The sequence below is a fragment of the Athene noctua genome, chromosome 2, assembly GCF_965140245.1.
Source record: "Athene noctua chromosome 2, bAthNoc1.hap1.1, whole genome shotgun sequence".
NCBI classification, from domain to species: Eukaryota; Metazoa; Chordata; class Aves; order Strigiformes; family Strigidae; genus Athene; species Athene noctua.
In genome coordinates, this window is record NC_134038.1 from 2,325,971 (window position 1) to 2,346,753 (window position 20,783).

General features: G+C 50.9%; 1 protein-coding gene across 1 annotated transcript; it reads left to right on the forward strand.

The window, feature by feature from the left end:
• The first annotated feature begins 13,459 nt into the window (after positions 1 to 13,459).
• On the forward strand, positions 13,460 to 20,092 carry LOC141957240 (lymphocyte antigen 6E). The gene is made up of 3 exons (XM_074898335.1): positions 13,460 to 13,615; positions 18,020 to 18,139; positions 19,267 to 20,092. Exons 1-3 carry the CDS (start codon positions 13,564 to 13,566, stop codon positions 19,473 to 19,475), a joined length of 381 nt encoding a protein of 126 aa, XP_074754436.1. The 5' UTR covers positions 13,460 to 13,563; the 3' UTR covers positions 19,476 to 20,092.
• Positions 20,093 to 20,783: the final 691 nt, after the last annotated feature.

Genomic DNA, 20,783 nt, shown 5'->3' on the forward strand with positions numbered 1-20,783 from the left:
TGGGTTAGGAAAAGCTCCCCGTGATGGCATTGTTGGCTGAAATAAAAGTGTGTTGCTCTGGGATAATTACCGCTCTCAAAGAATCGTGCTTTGCAGCTGAGCTTCCCCTGGGATTTTTGAGATGGTCTAATTGGGTGCTGAACTCCCATTGATTTCCTAAGCCTACTCGAATCCTAAGTGTCCTCAGACATTCAAGTCACCTAAGAAAACACATAAAAGACAGACTTTTTGACATGTTCGGGCTTCAAATCTTTACAGCTCCGAAGAGATCCTTGAAGACATATTTTTGTCTCTTTGAGTTTCAAAGCACTGTGAGGAATAACAACCCACCCTGCCTGAAACACAGGTAATAGCTCAATAGTTATGTCAGCACGGAGGGGATGTTCAGTACCTTCTGTTCACAGTAAGTTGGCTATCACACATCAGTCAAGCAGTTCATAAACAAGTAAGTAGAGGTAAAGCTTATTTCTGGCAGTATTTTGGACATTGCTTCAGCCTCAGTGGGAAACAGTTTCTGGCTCCGCTGGCTCTTTGCTCTTGTAGGGGTGTTCCGTTTTGAAACGAGCACCCTTTCTCGCCCAGCTCTGATGTGTTGGCTGAGCTTGGGGAAAAGGCAGAGAGGAGCAAACGTGGCTGAGAGAAAGGCAGCAGCAGGGCACCGATGGGGAGATGGGAGGGAGAAGAGGGAGAGTCAGCATGGGAATTGCCCACGCGATGCCTCCTGGTGGACCTGGCCCAGCTGGAAGACAAGACGTCCCCATATCTTTTTCCCTCTATTTTTGCAGGGCCAAAGCAACCTGACAGCTTTGTCAGTCATTTAGAGACTGTGAGATGGTTTCTACAAAACCATGTTCCTGGCATAGAAATGATTGATCGTTCTGGGCTTTGTTTGGTTTTGTACTCCGGGCACTCTGCTCCCTTCTCTCCCTGCAAGAGCTGCAGCTGAGGGGAGACAGAAAAGCTTTGTAGGAGGCCTGGGGGTGTCTACAGAGAGGAAGAAGGGCAGGCAGCCAGAGACTAACACAAACAGCCCAGAGCTTCTTGGTCATAGCCCCTGCTGCAAGCTCGCTTTTCTGAAAAACAAAACAACAACAAAAAAAGAAGGAAAAATTTGGCAGCATCACTAGCTCAGCTGTGTTCTGGAGGAAACCAGAGCTCATCCAAACAATTCAAGGATGGGTTGTTTTGGGGTTTTTTTGGGTGGGTTTTTGGTTTGGTTTTTTTTTTTTTTTTTTTTGGATGAGATGTTGTATTTGATGGCTAAATGAGTTCTTCAGTTTGTCTGAAGCATTGCCTTGGAAGGCTGCTATGTTTTGGTCGCACATGTGGAAGGATGCACGTTGTTGAGATGTTTCGCACTGCCCGGATTACAAAGCAACTGGTTTCCTAAGAGGACGATCAGCCAAAGATCAGCTTCATGTTTTGGACTGTGAACTCTGAAGCCTGGTGACTGTCTTTAAACATTTTGTTTAAAACAAATGAAGGAGGTGACACCACGGTGCTGGGCAGGGACAAGATGATCCATTGATCCGAGCATACTGGTGAGTGTGCCCAGGGATGAGATGTCAAGAGGGACAAATGTGAACTTGCCAGCAGAAGGTGCTGTTAATTTTCTCTCTCCAAAGACAAACACAAAAGGGAAGGAAAGCTGTAACAGAGAATGGGTAGAAGTCTTTTTAAACTAAAAGGAAAGATGTCCAGCTGCTAAGGGCAGGGGCTGGCAGTGCTGGCAGGGGATGTGATGGTCGTGCTGCACCCTGATGTCATGACCATGTGCTCCATGAATACCCCACGCAGAGGGAAGGTATTTCCCTGCGATACATCAGGCGCTTTCAAATTTCAAAAAAGTTGATCTATGGGCCAAAGCTATTACTGACTTTACCGCCAGGCAAGCTGACACAAGAAAGGGGAAGCGGGAGGCAATTTATATCTCAACAAGATTCACTGGACATGAGAAGGCAAAAACCTTGTGGGTGAGACCAGGTGGCGGGGAGGGAATGCGTCAAGGGTTGAGACAAGTCCACTGAGGCCGGTGGCATGCAGGGGACCAGGATGGACAGGGCGAAGGAGGGAGATCTCAGGCAGATCTTTTTGTAGAGCAGTAAAGCAGGAGTTGCTGCAGGGTCTGGAGGGAGATGTGGTCTGTTCAGAGCCCAGCTGAGCCCAGCAACCACTACTGAGGACTTCTTTTTCTGGTTTTCCACTTCTTCACTGGGATCCCTGGCAGTCGGACACTTTAAAAAAGCTGCTTGGTTCTGTTTGCAGGGACTTTCTCCTGCTGGCATATTTCTGCATGCATCGTGCCCCCTTGCAGGGCCTTATTGTCTTCCTAGCTCCCCCCCTCCTCTTCACCACGTCAGTTTAAGTGCTGCCTGCTGATAGCACCCACATGGATGTTGCCTCCCACAAGATAAAATTGGATAGAGGGCTTCTAAGATCTCCGTGTCTACAAATTTAGAGGAACCCATTTTCTTGAAATTTCTGGATGCCAGAGCACCTGACCGTACCAGGATTATGCTGATCAATCCTTTGCAGGTGAAATGCCTTAAGGTTTTCACCGTGTTTAAAAGGATTTACTGCTTGCATGGCCAGTCATACCGCCTCCACCTGAATCCTGGACTGAAAGCCCACAGTTATGAACGAGGAGCTGAAGGTCTCTGAAAAGTGAGTATGGGGGGTAGGATGATGCTCTGAGTGGGAGATCACTGAAACTCCTTCAAATAAAGAAGGAAGAGGGACACTTAGAAGCTGTCCTTCTTGTTTGGGGGTGAGAAATGGGGTACATGTTGGTCTGGCTAATGACAAGGTCACAGCTCCCTGTCCACACCGGTCCACCTGGGCAGGAGGAAGCTGCAGGGAAAAGATCAGGGCTCCTGTAGCCCAGGAGTTTAGACACAGCCAGCCAAGTCTCCTCTTGCTCCATGGGGGGAATCAGTCCCATTTGCCTTTTCAAATGAAGCTGCAGTGTGACGTTGGGTTGGTGATGCTCTCCAGGCTTAGCTGCGCTTGCTGGTAGAAGACATCCAGGTGATGCTTGGGGGTGCCCCTTCAGTGTAGAATTTTTTTTTTTTTTTTTTTTTTACAATGTCACAGCGACATTGAGTCGTACACCTGGAGTCAGGACGATTAAAAGGGAAGACAATGTGTGGAGACACCAACCATATCTAACACAAGAGTAACAGAGCCACTTTGCTGCCGCAGATATTCCTTACGTTGACATGGATTAGCCAACTAACACATCACAAGGAAGAGCAGTAAAATGAAGCAGGGCACAGGTCTAAGTTAATAAAAGGTGGTGTTTTCAATATGAATATGCACATCGCTGAGGGATATCAGTCAAACTAAGCAATGTTTAGGCAGAGGCATTGGGAAAAGAAATCTTTGGCATCCATCACAAACTACCAAACCCAGCCTGCTTCACCTGCTCCTGTTTCTTCACAATAGGGAAATCTGGGTCTTTCAGAAGACTGGATACTCCCAAATGCAGCATCCATCATTAAAAAGGGGATGGGAGAGACTCTAGGAACATACAGAGCAGTCAACCCAGGCCCCAGTCTTGGAAAAAAACTCTGAAAGAAATCATCAAACAGCTTGCAATGATGTAGGGGCTACCAAGGAGATGGGGATGTAACAGCAAGAGCTTTGTGACAGATGGCTGTTATTCCCACCTGTAGCAAGATGGTAAAATCTGTAGTTAGGTTAAAAGTGGTAGCTGTCACATAGCTCAGTGTTAATAAACCTTATGACACCGTATCACATGACAGTCTGATAAGCAAAACTAAGAAAACACAGTCTAGCTGAAATCATGAGCAAATAACTGTCAACTGGAACGATCTATTAAATGGGGTCCTCCGCGGCTTGCTTGGCTCTGGTATGATGCAATGTTTTAATTACCAGTTTGAATGATGGATTAGAGAAGATGTTCATTGAGCTTGCAGGTGACAAGCTGAGAGAATCTGAAGATAGAAGAATTCTGGGTCACTCCGATAAATCTGAGCAATAGTCTGGGAAAGAGGATGTGATTTAGGAAGGACAAGCACAAAGCTCGACAGTTAGTGTGGACCTGTCATCCGCACAAATACAGGATGAGGAAATCTCCCTTGCAGCGATCTGGCAGAAAGAGAAGTCGAGGTGGGTGTTGTAACAGATCACAAGTTTAATGTGTCAAACTTAGGGAAAAAAAATTATGAAAAAGAAGGCGGCCTTGTCGGAACTCTGAAATCCCTTGGAAAGTCTTACACGTTGCACTGGGAAGTGTCAACTGGTGTGTGGTGGGCTGAGATCTTTCCAGTCTCTTCTCCAAAGGGAAGGCCTGGGTTGCTCTGTTCTCCTCACTTTTTGCTTCAGGGTTCAGACAGCAGTAAAGGAGCTTTTAGATAGGATCAGAAAGTTTTCCTAGCATCTAATGTATAGTGAAGAGCTGGAGAACTGCCTCCAGCATCAGCAGCTTTAGCATCATTATCAAGATGCATCGAAGTATGATAGAAAAATACTGTGCTCAGCATTTCATTAGAGTCTCCGCTGGGGCTGGAGGATGAACTCAGTTGCCTCTCCTGATTTTCCCCCTTTCCTTTCTGTCATTCCCATGTACCTGTTGTAGGTGTTGGTTCCTGTCACTAGAGCAGAATTGTGATCTGCAGGCTTGACTTTGTTTTATCATAGAATCACAGAGCTGTTTGGGTTGGAAGGGACCTTAAAGATCATTTAGTCCCAACCCCTCTGCCCCGGGCAGGGCCACCTTCCACAAGCCCAGGTTGCCCAAAGCCCCGTCCAACCTGGCCTTGAACCCTTCCAGGGAGGGGGCAGCCACAGCTTCTCTGGGCAGCCTGTGCCAGGGCCTCACCCCCCTCACAGGGGAGAATTTCTGCCTTAGATCTAAGCTAAACCTATCCTCTGTCAGTTTAAACCCGTTACCCCTCATCCTATCTCTCCCCCCTGATGACGAGTCCCCCCCCCTTTCCCGCAGCCCCTTTCAGCCCTGGGGGGCCGCTCTAAGGTCTCCCCGGAGCCTTCTCTCCTCCAGCTGAACCCCCCAACTCTCCCAGCCTGTCCTCACAGGGGGGCTCCAGCCCTTGAGCATCTTTGTGGCCTGCTCTGGACCCACTCAAGCAGGTCCATGTCCTTCTTATTCTGGGGGCTCCAGAGCTGGTCACAGCACTGCAGGAAGGTCTCAGAAGAGCAAAGGGGGAGAATCCCCCCCCTCACCCCACTGGCCACCCTTCTCTTGATGCAGCCCAGGACACGGTTGGCTTTCTGGGCTGTAAGCACACATTGTTGGGTCCCAGTCAGTTTTTCATCCACCAATGTCCCCCAGCCCTTCTCCTCAGGGCTGCTCTCAATCCACTCCTCGCCCAGCCTGTGTTTGGGATTGCCCCAGCCCATGGGCAGGACGTTGCACTTGAACATGAAGTTCACTCCATGAGGTTTGCAGGGTCCCCCCTCTCAAGCCTGTCAAGGTCCCGCCGGATGACATCCCTTCCCTCCAAGCATGTCAACCACACCACACAGCTTGGAGTCTCCTTGCAAAAGAAATTGCTTTCGCCCAATAATCTGGGATTGAGATATAAAAAACTGTCTGGCAGCAGAGGTGACCCGAAGTTGCTCTTCCACTGACATCATGTAGGAACTTCGCTCCAAATGGTGTTCAACCCCCAGAACACCTTCAGGCTTCCAGGATCTCAGCAAAAGCAATAGATATGCTGAGCCAGTGAGTGGAAAGACAGCTCTGTATAATATGAACGACACGGTTTTCTCCTCTTTCACCTGATTTCTCACCTAGGCAAATCCCTAAGCATCACAAAAAGCATTGTCATCATGCATGGGGGTGACATGGGTTCAATCTTCCTTGGTCTAGGAGGGCCAGGAAACAGTCACTGGCTCCTTGCCTGGTTCTCACAATAGCTCATCTGGGACCTGCCTCCAGCTCCAGGGCCTGCTCCAGCATTAGATGTTAATCAGCAATTAGATAACTTGCAGACACTGCTCCTGGGAACAAAAAAAACTCCCTTCTGCAGTCTACAGGAAATTAGTGTAATAAAACTTACTGCAAGATCTTCCGGGAGAAGAAAGCGATTTTATCATACAAAATCTCTAATAAGTTGATTTTGCCCTCTCACGCTCATCCTTACAGATTTCGTTTGATCACAAGCACCGACATGTGTGTGCCCAGCTGATCTGGCCAGTGTCACTTCGATGCCACAGGTAGGCAAGAGATGACAGCTATGCACTTCTCATCATGCCTCCTAGATGCTTGGCAGAGCATGACAAACCCATTTTGGACCTGCCCTTTACAGCCTCCAGAGAGAGAGAGAGAGAGAGAGAGGATGCTGTTTTGACTTGCCTTCCCTTCTATTTTACCCCTCTTAGGTGAAATTCCTGAATCTCCCAGTTCTTTTGTTTCCTTTATGTGGGTGTTTTATGGCTCCCCCCACCTGTCCTTCAACCTCTGCAGACGCTTATCTAAGGTCATTTTATTCCTCCTTTCCTTCTGAATCAAGTCAGACACAGGGTGCTCTAGAGCAGTTACATGCCTTTCCTTTTTAACCCTTCTTCTAGTGTTTCTTCTTGGTGCTTTCACACACTGGCACATCCCCACTCCTTTGTCTTTCATACCAGACTTAACATTTCTGCCACAAATCTCCACAAGCCCATGACCTTGCCTACATCTTCAGCACGGTTTGTGCAGCCCCCCTGGAGTCTGGTGAATTCCTTGTTTATACAGAGGCACGGTTTTGGTGGAGGGGATGGGGAAGGGCCTGAAAAGCCTCTTCCCTCCCCAAAACAACTGGGAGATGAGGTGTCTGCTGGGGGAGAGGAGATGCTCCCAGGCACAGGAAGCTTTGCAGGTTGCTGCAGAACCTCACTGATGGTTCAAAAGAGGCCAGGACTGGAAACAAAGGCTACAACATAAGGTCCAAAGTTCACCCAGGAGATGGAGATAGGGCTGGAGATGGGTATACCTACTACCTAAGTCAAGAGCCATCCAGCAGATAGGGTTAGAGACAAGGTCACAGCCTGAGGCCAGAAACAGAGCTGAAGACAAACCACCTACCACAGGAGTCCAAGGTCCATCAGGAGATGGCTAGTGACAGGCACACTTACAGCATCGCCCTGACAAGGACAAAAGGCTCAGGACTGAGGTTAAATGGGGTTCCTGACCCATGGGCATAGTCTTGAAGAGAGGTCCCTGGTGAGACTGGTCAGGGCAAATAAGAATTAAGGCCTATGCATGCACTCAGGGCATGACAACGTGAGCCCGTTTGTAGAGTCAGGTTTTCATGCTGGAGCGCTCTACAGCAACCTTTCTTCAGAGGTAGCTGGTTGCTCCAGACACAGACAAATCTTCTTCCAGCAGCCTGGAGAGATCACGGCAGCAATCAGAGTTTAACTTTATGCTGGAGCCATGACCCCTGCTTAAAGCTTCACAATTATTTTCACGTCAAAAGCCTAGAATAAACAAGCAAGGCAGAGGGTGAGTCATGCGGACTCTGGAAGGAGGAGGTGTGAGAATACCGATTTCTCAATACCAACTGAGCATGCACCAGCCAGGGAACCACCTTCACCTTAACAGCTCTGCCAGAGAAGGAAAACAGAAATGTTGACACCAGCCAGAAATGAAAGTTCATAAATCTGACAGCCTGATTGTGACTGCAGGTTGTGGTTTAGGTGGGCAGATTAAAGTCTTATTCCATAAACAGAGCAGCCCAAAGACGTACCTGGATATGCGTCCACACTTTCATGAACCTCAGTGGCTAACTGAGAGCTATCTCAGGTCTGTCCCCGTGGGCTACAGCAGAGAGCGGCCTGTCAGGGCGATGGAGGACAATGTAGTGGCACTGTAGAAGGCTCAAAGAAGCGCCTGTGGCTTGGTTTGCTCTTGAAAAACCTATGTCTGGAGCATCCTTGAACGATCCAAAACTGTTCCTGAAGGTCTTCTGGGCAGCTCTGATCCAGAAGGGGCTTCAGAAGGAGAAACATGCAGGGCTGGGATGAAGGGGAAGGGTTGGCGTATGAAGTCAGCCCTCTCGTTCAGGCAGGTGGAGCAGGACGGTGGGAGCAGGAGCCTCAGGCACGGTGCACCAGGGCTCCAGCACTCTGCAGTGTAAGAGGCTGTGCCAGCACCTGGGGCAGTGAGGGACTTCATGCCATGGCTACCTTGCAGCAGACTGCTTGCTACGTCCCACTCAGATGAGGCAGACAGGTGACTTAGATTCTTAAATCCCCAGCAGAGCGGACAACGGTGAGACAAGTCTCAAAGTCCAGACATTTATTAACTTCCCACAATGTACTAATTAGGTAAAAAATAACTGGCTCGCTATATAACGAGTTGTGGCAAGCAATACAGAATGTCTTGTGTTGCTTAATGGTAGTGAAGGAAAAGGGGAAAAAGGAAAGGAGGGAGATAGAATAAAAAAATAGAGATCATTTGTCTGGGTCCCTGAGTTGATCCCGCCAGTGAGGGTTCCAGGAGGCATCTGTCTTCTTCACTTCACTTCACTTCACTTCACTTCACTTCACTTCACTTCACTTCACTTCACTTCACACTCCAAACCCCCCCTCCTTGTCCCCCCTCGATTTATACCCCCTTCCCTTGGGTCCATCCCCTAGGTCGACCCACATACCTACATATCCCATGGGTGGGGAGGGGTCAGGTGTTCCATGGGATGATGTAATGAGCGTGATCTTGTTAGTCTTCGTTAGCATACCCAGGGCTGTTAACTTTAACATGTATTTTGTGGATAATGAAGCAAAGGTCATTCACCGGACAGATGGCCCTTGAAACTCAACCAGGTTCACCAGAGCAGAACCGTCCTGTGTCCAAAGGGCTCCCCCCTCCACCTGCACCCTGTGTTACTGGGGCAGCCCCATCAGCTTCGACCTCCACACTATCCCCCCCGTGACTATAGTTTCATTAATTGTGAGTGTTTGAAACGTTTCACAGCTCCGAGGGCATCCACTCCTCCTGCTATCCTTTATCTCCTTCTCAGGCTGTTTTTCTCAGTCTTTGTTTCTCTCGCAGGCCGGTTTCTTTCAGGATCTGTTTTTACAATGTTGTCTCTCACACTGTCCTGGGCAAAGAGACTTGACTGAGGGAAAACTGGGCTCCTGCTCTTTCAGGTTGGAGAACAGAGCACGTCCTCCCAGTCCTCTGCTCTGCCAGACTGATACTCCACATTTTACAGTGAGACAGCTTTGGCAGGTGGAACAGGGCTCTGCCACAGAGCAGTCACAAATCCCAGAACATCTGGGTTGGAAAAGCCCTTGCGGCTCCTCCAGCCCAAGCATGACCCTCCCCCTGACCGTTCCCAACTCCCCCAGATCCCTCAGCGCTGGCTCAGCCCGACTCTTCAACCCCTCCAGGGATCCCGGGGACTCCCCCCTGCCCTGGGCAGCCCATTCCAACGCCCAACAGCCCCTTCTGCACAGAAATCCTTCCTCAGAGCCAGCCTGACCCTGCCCTGGGCAGCTTGAGGCCATTCCCTCGGGGCCTGGCGCTGGGGCCTTGGCTCCAGAGACTCATCCCCCCTCTCTGCCCCCTCCTGGCAGGGAGTTGCAGAGGGCCAGGAGGTCTCCCCTCAGCCTCCTCTGCTCCAGACTGAACCCCCCCAGTTCCCCCAGCCGCTCCCCAGCAGACCTGTGCTCCAGACCCTGCCCCAGCTCCGTTGCCCTTCTCTGGCCACGCTCGAGTCATTCAATGGCCTTTTTGGGGTGAGGGGCCCAGAACTGAACCCCCTCAGCGAGGGGCGGCCTCCCCAGTGCCGAGCCCAGGGCTCAGATCCCTTCCCTGTCCCTGCTGGCCGCGCCAGTGCTGACACAAGCCAGGATGCCGTTGCCCTCCTTGGCCCCCTGGGCACACTCTGGCTCCTGTTCAGACTCCATCCTCTCCTGCAGAACAGAAGTCTGAGCACTTCTCATCTCTACAGCATTAACTATTGAAAAGAAAGGAATTTGTCCCCTTCCTGCGGCACCTACACAAGGTGGTTTTAGCAGGTTTGCTCCACAGACCAACTCTGCTCCACCAACTGGGGAAACACCCCATTCACAAACTCGACTGGGGCCTAAGTGCCCCCAGAGACCCTCGTGCACAGCCCTGGCCAGGCTCAGGAAATCTCACCCAAGCCCTGGAACAGAAACGTGGTGGCAAAGGAAACTCTCTGCATGCCACTGGCTCCACAGAAGCTGAGCAAGACTTTTAGCGGGCCCGTGTTTCCAGCTCAAATTCCTACAGGGCTAATTCAGCACTGAAGTCTTGCAGACCTAATAATTCTAGTTTTAATTGCTGCACCCATCTCTGCTATCCTGCTCCCTTGACCCGTGAAGGGAGCTGCCATTCTCTTTGTTTCCTGATTTAAAAATTAGCCATTCCTCCCCATCCTTCAAACAAACCTTGAAATATTTACTCTAGCACCAATTTGCTTCCTGATCTACTTCCCTATCTTCTTTTCCCTCAGGCATGCTTTTGTACCTGTGTCCACCTTTCCCCAGCACAGACCACATCCTCATTGCTGGATCCTACCCCTGCTGCCTGCCTTACCATCTCTCTCTTTTTGTGAAGATGCATTTTTTTTTTTGCCTTGCATTCACAGTATGAAGCCAATGGTTCAGCAAAGCCCTCCGACAACCTCCAAACTTGCAAGAAGAGGCTGGAGTATTCAGTGTGGCGCTTTGCTGGCTTAGAACAGAAAGCCCTGCCATGGGAACTGATGTGTTGAGCTTTGCCATCTTCTGTCCCACACCGTAGCCTCGGTAAGGAGGTGGGAGACACGGGCTTAGGCCAGCAAGCGTTCACAAGGGCTTCCTTACCTGGTGCATCTTCTATCATGGTGAACTGGTCCTCAATCGCTCTGCCCACCCCTTCCATTTGCAGCATCCTGTAATTAATTCTGTCCCCACCCAGCCGTTTCGGTAGTATTGGGATGACTCCAGATCCCGTGGTGAGTTGTGTCCCTGGATACTAATTAAACTCAGACACCAGAGTGAAAAGAACAGGCGTATTTTATTCAAAATAACTAAATAATAGAATAATACAGGAAACATACGGTAAGAAAAGACAGAACAGTGCACTTAAACAGGAAAATACAGGGTAATGCATCAAATCATTACTACCTGAATGAGAGAATAGTGATTAAGAAAGATCCATCACCACTTGCACACTTCACCATCATCCAGATCCACCGTCGCTGGGCAGCCCCAGTTGCAGCCAGGATTTGTTAAGCCTGTCCCAGCAAGCGGGAAATCCTACGCGGTGCATCCACCCGTAGCTGAGACTTCCGAAGTCGCTGCGAGTGGGTCCAGCCTTATATACTCAAAATCAACAAGCCAGAATAGCTGGCACCTTTGTTTTGAGCGGAACATCTGGTTTCACTCTCTCATTAGATTCCCCCAGAGCCTGGCTGGGGCTCAAGGGAGAAGCTCAGGGAGTTTCCCTGCTTATCTCATTTATTTATGTTCTTTTTAAAACAAGGCCACACGTCTGTCCCAAGGCCGGACAGCTGGCTTTATGGCTTTGTTAACTTACCCCTGCACAGAGAAGAAGAGAGATACGTTCAGGATAGACATGTTTTCATTGCATCCATCACCAGTAATGAGTATATGATATCTAAGCTACATCTTTCATTAATGAGCATACGTATTTCGTTAATGACTACATATTAAGTTAGCAGCTTCGGCTCGGGGCCCGTTGCTCAGGCCTTGATACCTCCACCTTTTACATCAGAATAGGTGGTTTGTTATAACTTAGTGTAATACCTATTAGCGCAAGGGTTATCAGTTATAAAATATATTCAGGGTTCATCTATAGGTCAAGTCTAGCTTGGGCCTGTTGTCCAAGCCTTAGCACTTCAGTCCCATGTGACTCTTAGGTCTTCCCTCTTCCTTCCCACCAGCTGATAAGTCCTCTCCAGGAAAAAGTGGATCTGATAATGTTAAGTTTGTGTGCAAGAGGAAAGCAGAATGCTGGAGGCTCTGTAAACTTCTTGTAGGGATGAAGGGAATGTATAAGACATCAGGGAGAGCTGAAGGGACATGCTATGCCTTCCTGATACCCCGAAATTAAATCCCATGTGCTGTACCTCAAAGCTGAGATAAATCCTGTGAGATTGCTCACACGTTAAGCTACAAAAAGATGAACATACTCTTACATGCACAACCAGAACTTGGCCTGTACGAGACAGGGGTCTTGTGAGTGTATCCCAATTATGGTTGCTCAGGATACCACAAAGATGAAACTTCCTATTTTTTTTTTAGTATTTGAGTTGTAAACCAGAGAATGAAACAGTCCCAGCTGCCCATTTCAGTGGAAGATAATAGACCACAGAAACACACTGCTCACAGTCAGTTCCTGCTAAAATAACTGGCAGGGACAAATAAAAACGAGCCATCGGAGAGAAAAAGGGAAGTGGAGGTTTTCAGGATTTGTTTTCCAAGTAGAGGGCTCTGGCTGCACTCTGGGCAGACAGGAGCTGGAATTCCTTCTGACAGATGCTTTTGCCAGGAAACGCTGATTCTGCAGAACGAAACCCATCTGTGGCATACACGATTTGTCGAACCTGCTCGTTCCTTGCTGGCTCACCAGCCGTCTCCTCCATTCCCAGGCTTCCTTGACAGCCAGCTTCTCAGGGTCCCTCCCCCAGTGCTCTCCCCGCGGCTCATTTCCTAAAGGATTGAGCTATTTCTCGGGGCGCACCTGGCCCACTCCAGCAAACCTTTCTAGCGAACCATCCTACGCTCTCAAGATCCGTCCTGTGCCACCCCGGCTGCTGGGCCCTCTCGTACCTTCAAGCTTCCCAACCCTGTATGTCTGATCCTGTTTAGACTCTGGGAAACGTCTAGAGAAGTTGGTTCTCTACGTGCTCGGGTCTTGCATGGGGTCTGTGCACGTGTGGGGGGGTTTTACATCAAGGGGGGGGGTGTGTGTCTTGCGTGCTGGGGGCCTGTGTATTGGCGGGGGGATCTTGAGTGTGAGATCCACGTGTGAAGGGAGTTTTGCACGCCCAGGGCGAGCGTGTGGATGGGGTGGTTGTGAATATATGGAGGGGGGGGCTGTTCTGTGCTCGGGGGGGGGTCTATGAATGACGAACCCAGGAGGGGAGGGGGAACGCAGCAGGTCCTCGTGGGTGAAGGGTCATGGATGCACTTGAAGAGGGCTGTGCGTGAGTGGGGTCCGGCATGCAGGGAGACTCCCCCCCCCCCCTCCTCCTCCTCCTCCTCCTCCTCCTCCTCCTCCTCCGGGCTCTTTTCTTCGGGGAATAAAGGCAGGGGGGGGGGAGGATGGAAAAAGCCTTTTGGGCCAGCGCCAGGGGAGAGGTGGCTCAGCTCCTGCGGGGCTCCCAGCCGCTGGCACCATGGGGACTCTGTGGGTTTGTGTGTGTCCCCCCCCCCCCCCTCCACTTCTCCGGCCCCGGCTCTCCAGAACGGGGAAACGAAACCGGGCGGGGCCGGGGGGAGGCGGTGGGAGGGAGGTGGCGGGGAGGGGCCACCGGCCTTTCCCCACCCCCGGCCCTGCCGCCAGCCCTGCGCGCCGCTCGCCACCCTGCGCATCTCGCTGGCCCCCGCCGCCTCACCATGAAGGCGCTCCTGCTCGCTGTGCTGGCTGCGGTGCTGTGCGTGGAGAGAGGTAATGGGGGGGGGATACCCGCGCCCCCCACACCCCTCACCTTCTCCTTCTGGCCACCATCACCCGGAGGTCCCCCCAGACACCCCCCCCCACCAGCCCTGGGTTTGGGGACAGATTGCCGGGTAGGGAGGGGGGGGGGTGAGGGGGGGGGGGCGTTTTGCGGAGTGAGCTCTAGAAGTTGGACGGTTTTTTTGAGGGGAGAGGGTTGTAAAGAGGCTGGGGGGAACAGAACTGAGCCGTGCTGGGGTTCGGGGGGGGGTGGAGGGGTGTTTTATCCAAAACCTGCCTCGCGGCAGTGTCCCTCTTGCAGCAGGAACTTCAGGGCGTCCGTGCCTGTCTGTGTAGGTGTGCGGCTCCAGCTCTGCACGTAGATATTTTGGAGCTTTTCCCAGTTAACAGCTCGAACAAAGACCAGGGCCCCAGCTCCGCTCTCCCCCCCCTCTTTTTTTTTTTTTTTTTTTTTTTTTTGGGGCGCAGCGAACCCAAAGGGGCTGAGATGCAGCCGAGGGGAAAGGAGGGTGGAGGGGAGATGGAGCCCAGCCCTGGCAATGGCTGATGGAGCAAAGTCTTGGGCAGAGCCACTCGTGATCTTGGCTCCTGTGTGTACCCCCCCCCCCCCTCCAACCTCCCCAGCATCCTTCGGGGCAAGCTGCGGTACCCAAGGTATGGGGAGGTGACCCCCAAAAGGGGACCAGCATCACCCTGGGGAAAAAAAAAAAAAAAATTTAAAAAAAAATGGGGTGAACGTGTTTGTGCCTCCCTGTAGCTGGGTGTTAAAGCACCGCAAGTTGTCGGAGTGGCGGGGGTCTGCAGTCCCCGCCTTCCCCGCGCCTCCATTTCTGACTACCCAAACTCCAGGGGGCCCTGCCAAGCCCCATATTGTTTCCATATGTCGATGCTTGGAGAAGCCCAAACAAAGAACAAACAAGGAGAGTTTGGGGCCCTCGGAGCCTTCACTCGGGAAACACGGGCCCTTCTTATCTCCTGAGGATACCGGTGAGAAGAAACTAGTTGGTTGCTGCCCTGCCTATTCCCCCCCCCCCCCCCCCCCCCTTTCCTCTCTCCATCAGCCCAGCTGGCATCTGCTCAGCTCCAGCTGGGATGGATGGGCTGTCCAGGCCAAGGCACTCAGGGTTTTCACTTCCCACCCCCTCCTCTTCCTCCTCCTCCAAAAAAAAATTCGTTGCAAAGTAAGTTCTTAGCCAGGCAAAAGGTTTGTGTTGTGGTTTTTTGGTTTTTTGTGTTTTTTTTGTTGTTGTTGTAGGTAGCTTTATCCCCAGACGCTTCCAGCGCATCCAGGGAGTCTTTTGCAGAAAGGCTTTACCCCCTGCTCCAAGTACCCCGAAGGTTTTCCGTAGGGTATATAAGAATCTTGTCAAACAGCGATGGAAAAAAAAAAAAAACCAAAAAAAAACGTTCGGCATAGGGACCGGATGGAAGAACTGCCGAAGCAACAGCATTTTTCATTTTTCACCCGTGCGGGCTTCTAAAGGCGCTGCTTTTTCTTTTTTTTTTTTCTTTTTTTCCCCCCCCCCTGCATTGCCCTTTCCAAGAATGGATTCAACCTCTTATCTGAGGAATTCCCCCATATAATCTGCTCTGTTTTGGGAGCTCTTTGTTCCTCCGAGGAGCTGAGCAGCAAACGAATAAACACATAAATTCTTCCTGTGGAAGAATGCTGCATTTTCGAGTTGCTGAAAACGAGGCTTCCCTTTTGCATTGTTCAGTCTTGGGCTTTTTTTTTTTTTTTTTTCCGCTTTTTTTTTTTTTTTTTTTTTGTAGCCTTGAGCTCCAACTCTTTGCCCTGTCTCCAGCTGTGTAAAATAATTCTACCACCCCTCTTGTGCCTTTTGTCTAAAACACTCAGCCTGCTTGCTCTCTTTAACTCTGCAGTGGGTTATTTACTTATCTCTTCAGCTGGGGCAGAAAGTGGCACTAGTTATGATTGAGTATTTCCTCTCTTAAACTACGTTGAAAGACTCGCCTCTCCTGGAAAGATTTTGTCTGTATTAAAACAAGGGTAATAGGTAGGTGTGACAAAGAAAAAACATCGGGCCAAGTAGGAGATGCTATGGTAGGAGCGTAGATTTAGTCACGTGGCAGAGAATTTTATGCCTAAAGGCATTTTTATGTGCATGTACAAATATTTCTGGTGTGTTTGTATCTGGAACCTCTAAGCCTTAATGAATAGCAGCACTGCACCACTCGAATTGTCTGTTCAGCGTAATGAGCAAACACGTATGAGGACATATGTTCTGCCGTAATGCCCACGGGAAGCCTATAATCCACTTCATTCCTGGTTGCAGGCAGCTCCTGTGAAATGGGATGAGTCAATTTGCCTCCTCAGTTTGCTCTCGGAGTGGTTGCAAGGAGAAGGTTTTGGGACAGGTCACCCGAGACTGGAGAGCAGGAACATGCTGAGGATGAGGGTTTCACTCCGAGGTCCTAGACTTGAGTTTTGACCAACCCATGGAAACGCTCTTGAGGGCTCAGCAAGGGACAGTGACAGGCTGTCCACTCGGCACCTGGCTCCATCCTCCTCCCACTCGCCTAGATCCTCTGATGAATCTCTCCTGGGGCTTTTGACTCAACTGGTGGCTCTGTAATCCTGTGTGTAGGTTGTGGCTGCCGCGTTGGCAGGCTCAGGTAACCCGGTTCTGTTGCAAGGATCCTTGGCAGACTGATGGCTGTTGGGGGATGTGTGAGACAGTCCAGGAAATTCTTGCTTAGGAGGTTGCGGTGTTGGCTTTGTCTCCAAAGCAGAGTCCTTTGGCTGCCCTGATGGTGACATTCAGGATCCCCAAGTAACCCGCTTTAATCTACTTCCTTGAGATTATGTTTTTGTTTTCTTTCCCTCCCTTGGCCGTGGCTGCTCAAAAGTCATTCCTCTGAGAACAACTGGGGTTTTTTTCCCAATTTTCTCGTAAAAAGCTTTTATCTTCCTGAGAGAAACGGGATCGAGAAGAGGTCACACAGACCCACGGCAGAGTGGGACAGCCGCTGACCAATATTTGTCCAATTTATTCTTCAGAATACTCCATGACGGGGGCTGCTGAGCCTCAGCGAGCTCTCCTAGGGCTTCCCCAACTTCACCTCCTTAGGATAATCTGTTTGTAGCGGGGCTGAAAGAGGTAGGAGCAGGAATGATGCTGCCTTGCACTTCCCATCCTGAATCGGCCCCCTGTGTTTGCATCCTGTAAACACAGAAGAGAAGGGCAGTGCCTCGTGGAAGGACTTGCTGTCCGAGGGCTCCAAAATCAGAGCCCGTGAAACATCGGGAGCAGACCTGGTCTGTCTGTGTATGTAGGTCAGCAATTGCAGTGCAGATGTGATGTGCCTGTACGTAAAATACAGAGGTATCTGTCCACTGCAAAGTGCTTATGTCCCTGCTGAGTCACCGGTCCAGGCTGTTTCTGCAACCATTTCCCACCACTGAATGCTATTTTCCAATCTTTTTCTCTTTCTTGGACAGATTTGAAGGATGAGGGATGGGAGCTGGCTGATGCAGTCCATCCTGCTGATGTAGGAGAAAACATGTTAGGGGACCTGCCATGGAGGAAGGCATGCTTTTTTTTTTTTTTTTTTTTGCTATCCCCCTGCTCCAAATTAAAAAGTTTGGTTGTGAATGCTGCCTTTATGTGCTATAACTCCCTGGGTAGCTGGACAGTGCAAGTCCTTGCAGGTCTTGCTGCAATTCTGGGCTCGCTGTAGCTGAGAAATCATTTCCACCACGTGCGCTACATCGATCGTAGCCTCAGCGTTGTGCCCTGCTGCCAAAAGCAAGTCATGGAAAACTCAAACCCACGGTCACGCCTGGAGCATTTCCCATCAGTGTCCATGGCAGCTGAGATGAATAAGCCCAGATCTCAGGTTCCAGGTTGCAGGCCTGAACTTGCCTCCATTGTTTAGTTTCAAGTGGGCAGTTGTAGCTTGAACCCACTCGTGGTGCAAACAGGGACATGCTGTAAGGCACCAGGCTGGCTTGTGGTGGTGTGGAGGCGTTAGGTGGCAGTTCACAGAACCACAGAATCGTCTAGGTTGGAAAAGACCTTGAAGACCATCCAGTCCAACCATCAACCCAACGTTAACAGTTCCCAACTCCCCCAGATCCCTCAGCGCTGGCTCAGCCCGACTCTTCAACCCCTCCAGGGATGGGGACTCCCCCCCTGCCCTGGGCAGCCCATCCCAACGCCTAAATTGATGCTGCTAAGAGTGTGAAATGTATCCCTTATGCTTGAACCCTTCACTTGGCCAGTTTTTTTGGGAAAAAAAAACCCTATCACAGCTGAAACAGCAAGCGTGACTGTGACCAGATGGGGTGTGTGCCCTGTGTCAGAAGTGGGGACCACCACGTGAGGAGGTCTTCCCACCAGCCCCTAACCAAGGTGTGCCTTTCTCTTGCAGCCCACACGCTCATCTGCTTTTCGTGCTCGGATGCATCCTCCAACTGGGCCTGCCTGAAGCCTGTCAGGTGTGGGGAGAATGAAAACCACTGTGTGACAACATACGTCGGAGTGGGAATCGGTGAGTGGTGACGGGATGTTCTGCCCCTCTTGGCTGCTCTCCCGGGTCAACTGCTGAGCTGCAGGAAGGTTTTTCCTTCCTTTGGCTGGAAAAATGGCAAAGTTCTGCTTAGCAGCTGAGTGTCAGACCATCCCAAGGGAATTTTTAGAAGGGACATGCTGCCAGACGGAGTCACGTTAAAGCCCACGTGCCTGCACCAATGCCGGGAATCCGAAGGGAATTTCGTGCTGGGGGCGGGGAGGTTGTTGATGAATAAGTGAAAGTGTGGAGGATGCTGCAGGCTTCCTCTGTAGGAAGCTCCAGGGTTGCCCTTCCTGCTTTCACCCTCTGTTCAAGTCGTTCACCCCCCTGCCCCGAGTCCCACCGTTGCTTCTTTGCTGTCTGTGGACGAGGCGGGGTTGCCAGGAAGGGAGATGTGGAGGATGCCTCCCTACGTGCCAGAAAGGATGTGGGGCAGTCGATGCTCCCTGGCTCTGGCTTGTCTCCTGGCACTATTGCAGAGTCCAGCCTGGCTCCCCGTGCCCTCCCTTGCAGGAGGGAGGGGCGTTGCATGCCCGAGGTGCAGGGTCTGCGTTGTGGGTGGGTCCTGCGTGTACACATGGAGCCTGGGAGCTTTTCTAAACCTGTTGTCTTAGCACCGTGTTAGCGTTTCCTATTTCCTGCTGCTGCACCTCTCGCAGCCTCAACGAAATGCAGAATTTGCTCACCCCGCTGCTCCGTACGCCCCGTGCTCCCTGTCTCGTTTGAGGAGTCCCAGGGTCAAGCTTCAAGTGGGATTCTTTTTTTGATTTTTTTTTTTTTTTTTTCACTGGAGCCGTTGCGGCCAAACTTGGCCGACAGCCTGGAAGGGGCGACCCTGGGGTGTTGCATGTTCTCTAAGGTATGTGTGGGAGGTTATCTCGGGCGTTCCTTGAAACGGGGTGGGCTGGCTGAGATTACTGTCGTAGCCTGACGCTGAGAAGCACTTCATCCTTTCCCTGTGCCGCTTGTGACACTTGGGCTATTTCAGAACTGTTATTTCCTTTGCAGAACAAGTGATCAGAAAGCCGAGAAACATTCTAAACTGTTCTCCTTTTGCTTTTTTTTTTTTCCCCCCTTCCTTTCCCCCTGCCCCAACCTAATTTCAGGCGGGAAGTCTGGCCAGTCCATCTCCAAAGGATGCTCCCCCATTTGCCCCAGCGCTGGGATTAACCTCGGCATAGCGGCTGCCTCCGTTTACTGCTGCGACTCCTTCCTCTGCAACATCAGTGGTTCCAGCAGCGTGAAAGCCAGCTACACGGTCCTGGCCTTGGGGGTCCTCGTTAGCTTCATCTACGTCCTCAGGGCTCGTGAATGAGGGGGCTGGCCGAGGAAGAGGTGTCTTCCATGGGCCGTCGCGGGTCTCATTAGCCAATATCTTCTCTGTCGCTGTCTGCAAGGAGATCCTCTACTTCTCAGCAGGCTTCCAAGGTGGTTGTTTCCCAGACTTTATGCTCTTCCAGCATTGGAGACCTGGGTGGTTTGGCCAAGCTGTTGTCCTCCTTCTGTGGACATACCCCACTGCACTCTCACACCTCCTTGGCAAAGGTTGGATCGTTTTGGAAGGGTTTCTGCTTTTATACCTAATTACCCCCCCTCCCCCTTAATTTCTAACGTTTAAAAGAAGGCTGGGACTCACCGAGAACCGATTAACCCCAGACACCACCCGGTCAAGCGTTCAGACGTTCCTGCCTCTCGCCTCCGGAGGTGCCTGGCACCGGCGTGCTCCGGCGCGTAGGTTGCCCGGACATCGGGAATGCATGACCCGAAGAGAGACACATTCCCGGCCCCTTGCAGCTGCAGTCTCTTTTTATAAAATCCTTTCGTTTCTTCTGATCCTGGGCTGACTTTTCTGGAAAACAAATGACGTGTACCTTGTCCTTCCAAGCTCTGTAAGTGCCAGACCTGAATAAACATGCTCCTGTTGTTACCTGAGATGGGACGTGTGCTGTGTGTGTTTCCTTGCTCCAGAGAGAGAGATTAGAAACGCTCTTGTGGAAAACCCAAATATTATGCCTGGCGCGAGGGCCTCTTCCCCTCTCAAGGAGCTTTTGAGTGCTTCATCTCGGCATTCCTTCCAGTTCACCTCTCAGCATCAAGTCCATCTTCTCCCTGTTGCTGTCCTTTCTGATAAACACCCCTGGGCCAGCTCGTTTCACCTCTTGAGAATTGCCTTTTCCAGGTGCATTTTAGTGAAAAATGCCACTTATTGGGGTCTGAGTCAACCCTGTTACTCCTCACGGAGCAAGCGCACTGGGAACAGGAGCTCTAAAAATTAGTCTGCGTGTTACAAAGACTTGGTGCCTCGATTTCCCCACTTCGGACTTGTGACGGTGATAGACAATAACATCGACCTAAATGATCCAGGGCAACGGGTCTGTTTGCAACATGTAGTGAAGTCAGAGGCAAAGATATCGATGCTCAGATCTTTAGGTTCAACCTGCAATCCCTGGTTGTTGTTGCACGCGGACTGCAGAAGGTGACTTCCCCACCAAACCTGCCACTCCTGCTGTCCCTCAGATCCCGGGATCTTCCCGGGTCTTTTGGCAGCTTTGCTCCTGGAAGTTCTCAGCCGTCCCATGGGAGATGTGTCCTTCTGCCAGCTCTGCATCGTGCTGGTTTCCTA

Excerpts from the sequence above, each read along its gene's own strand:
- LOC141957240 (XM_074898335.1), top strand. The coding sequence starts at position 13,564 with ATGAAGGCGCTCCTGCTCGCTGTGCTGGCTGCGGTGCTGTGCGTGGAG. Across the intron at positions 13,616-18,019 it reads GGTGCTGTGCGTGGAGAGAG|CCCACACGCTCATCTGCTTT; the intron begins GTAATGGGGGGG and ends TTTCTCTTGCAG. Across the intron at positions 18,140-19,266 it reads ATACGTCGGAGTGGGAATCG|GCGGGAAGTCTGGCCAGTCC; the intron begins GTGAGTGGTGAC and ends ACCTAATTTCAG.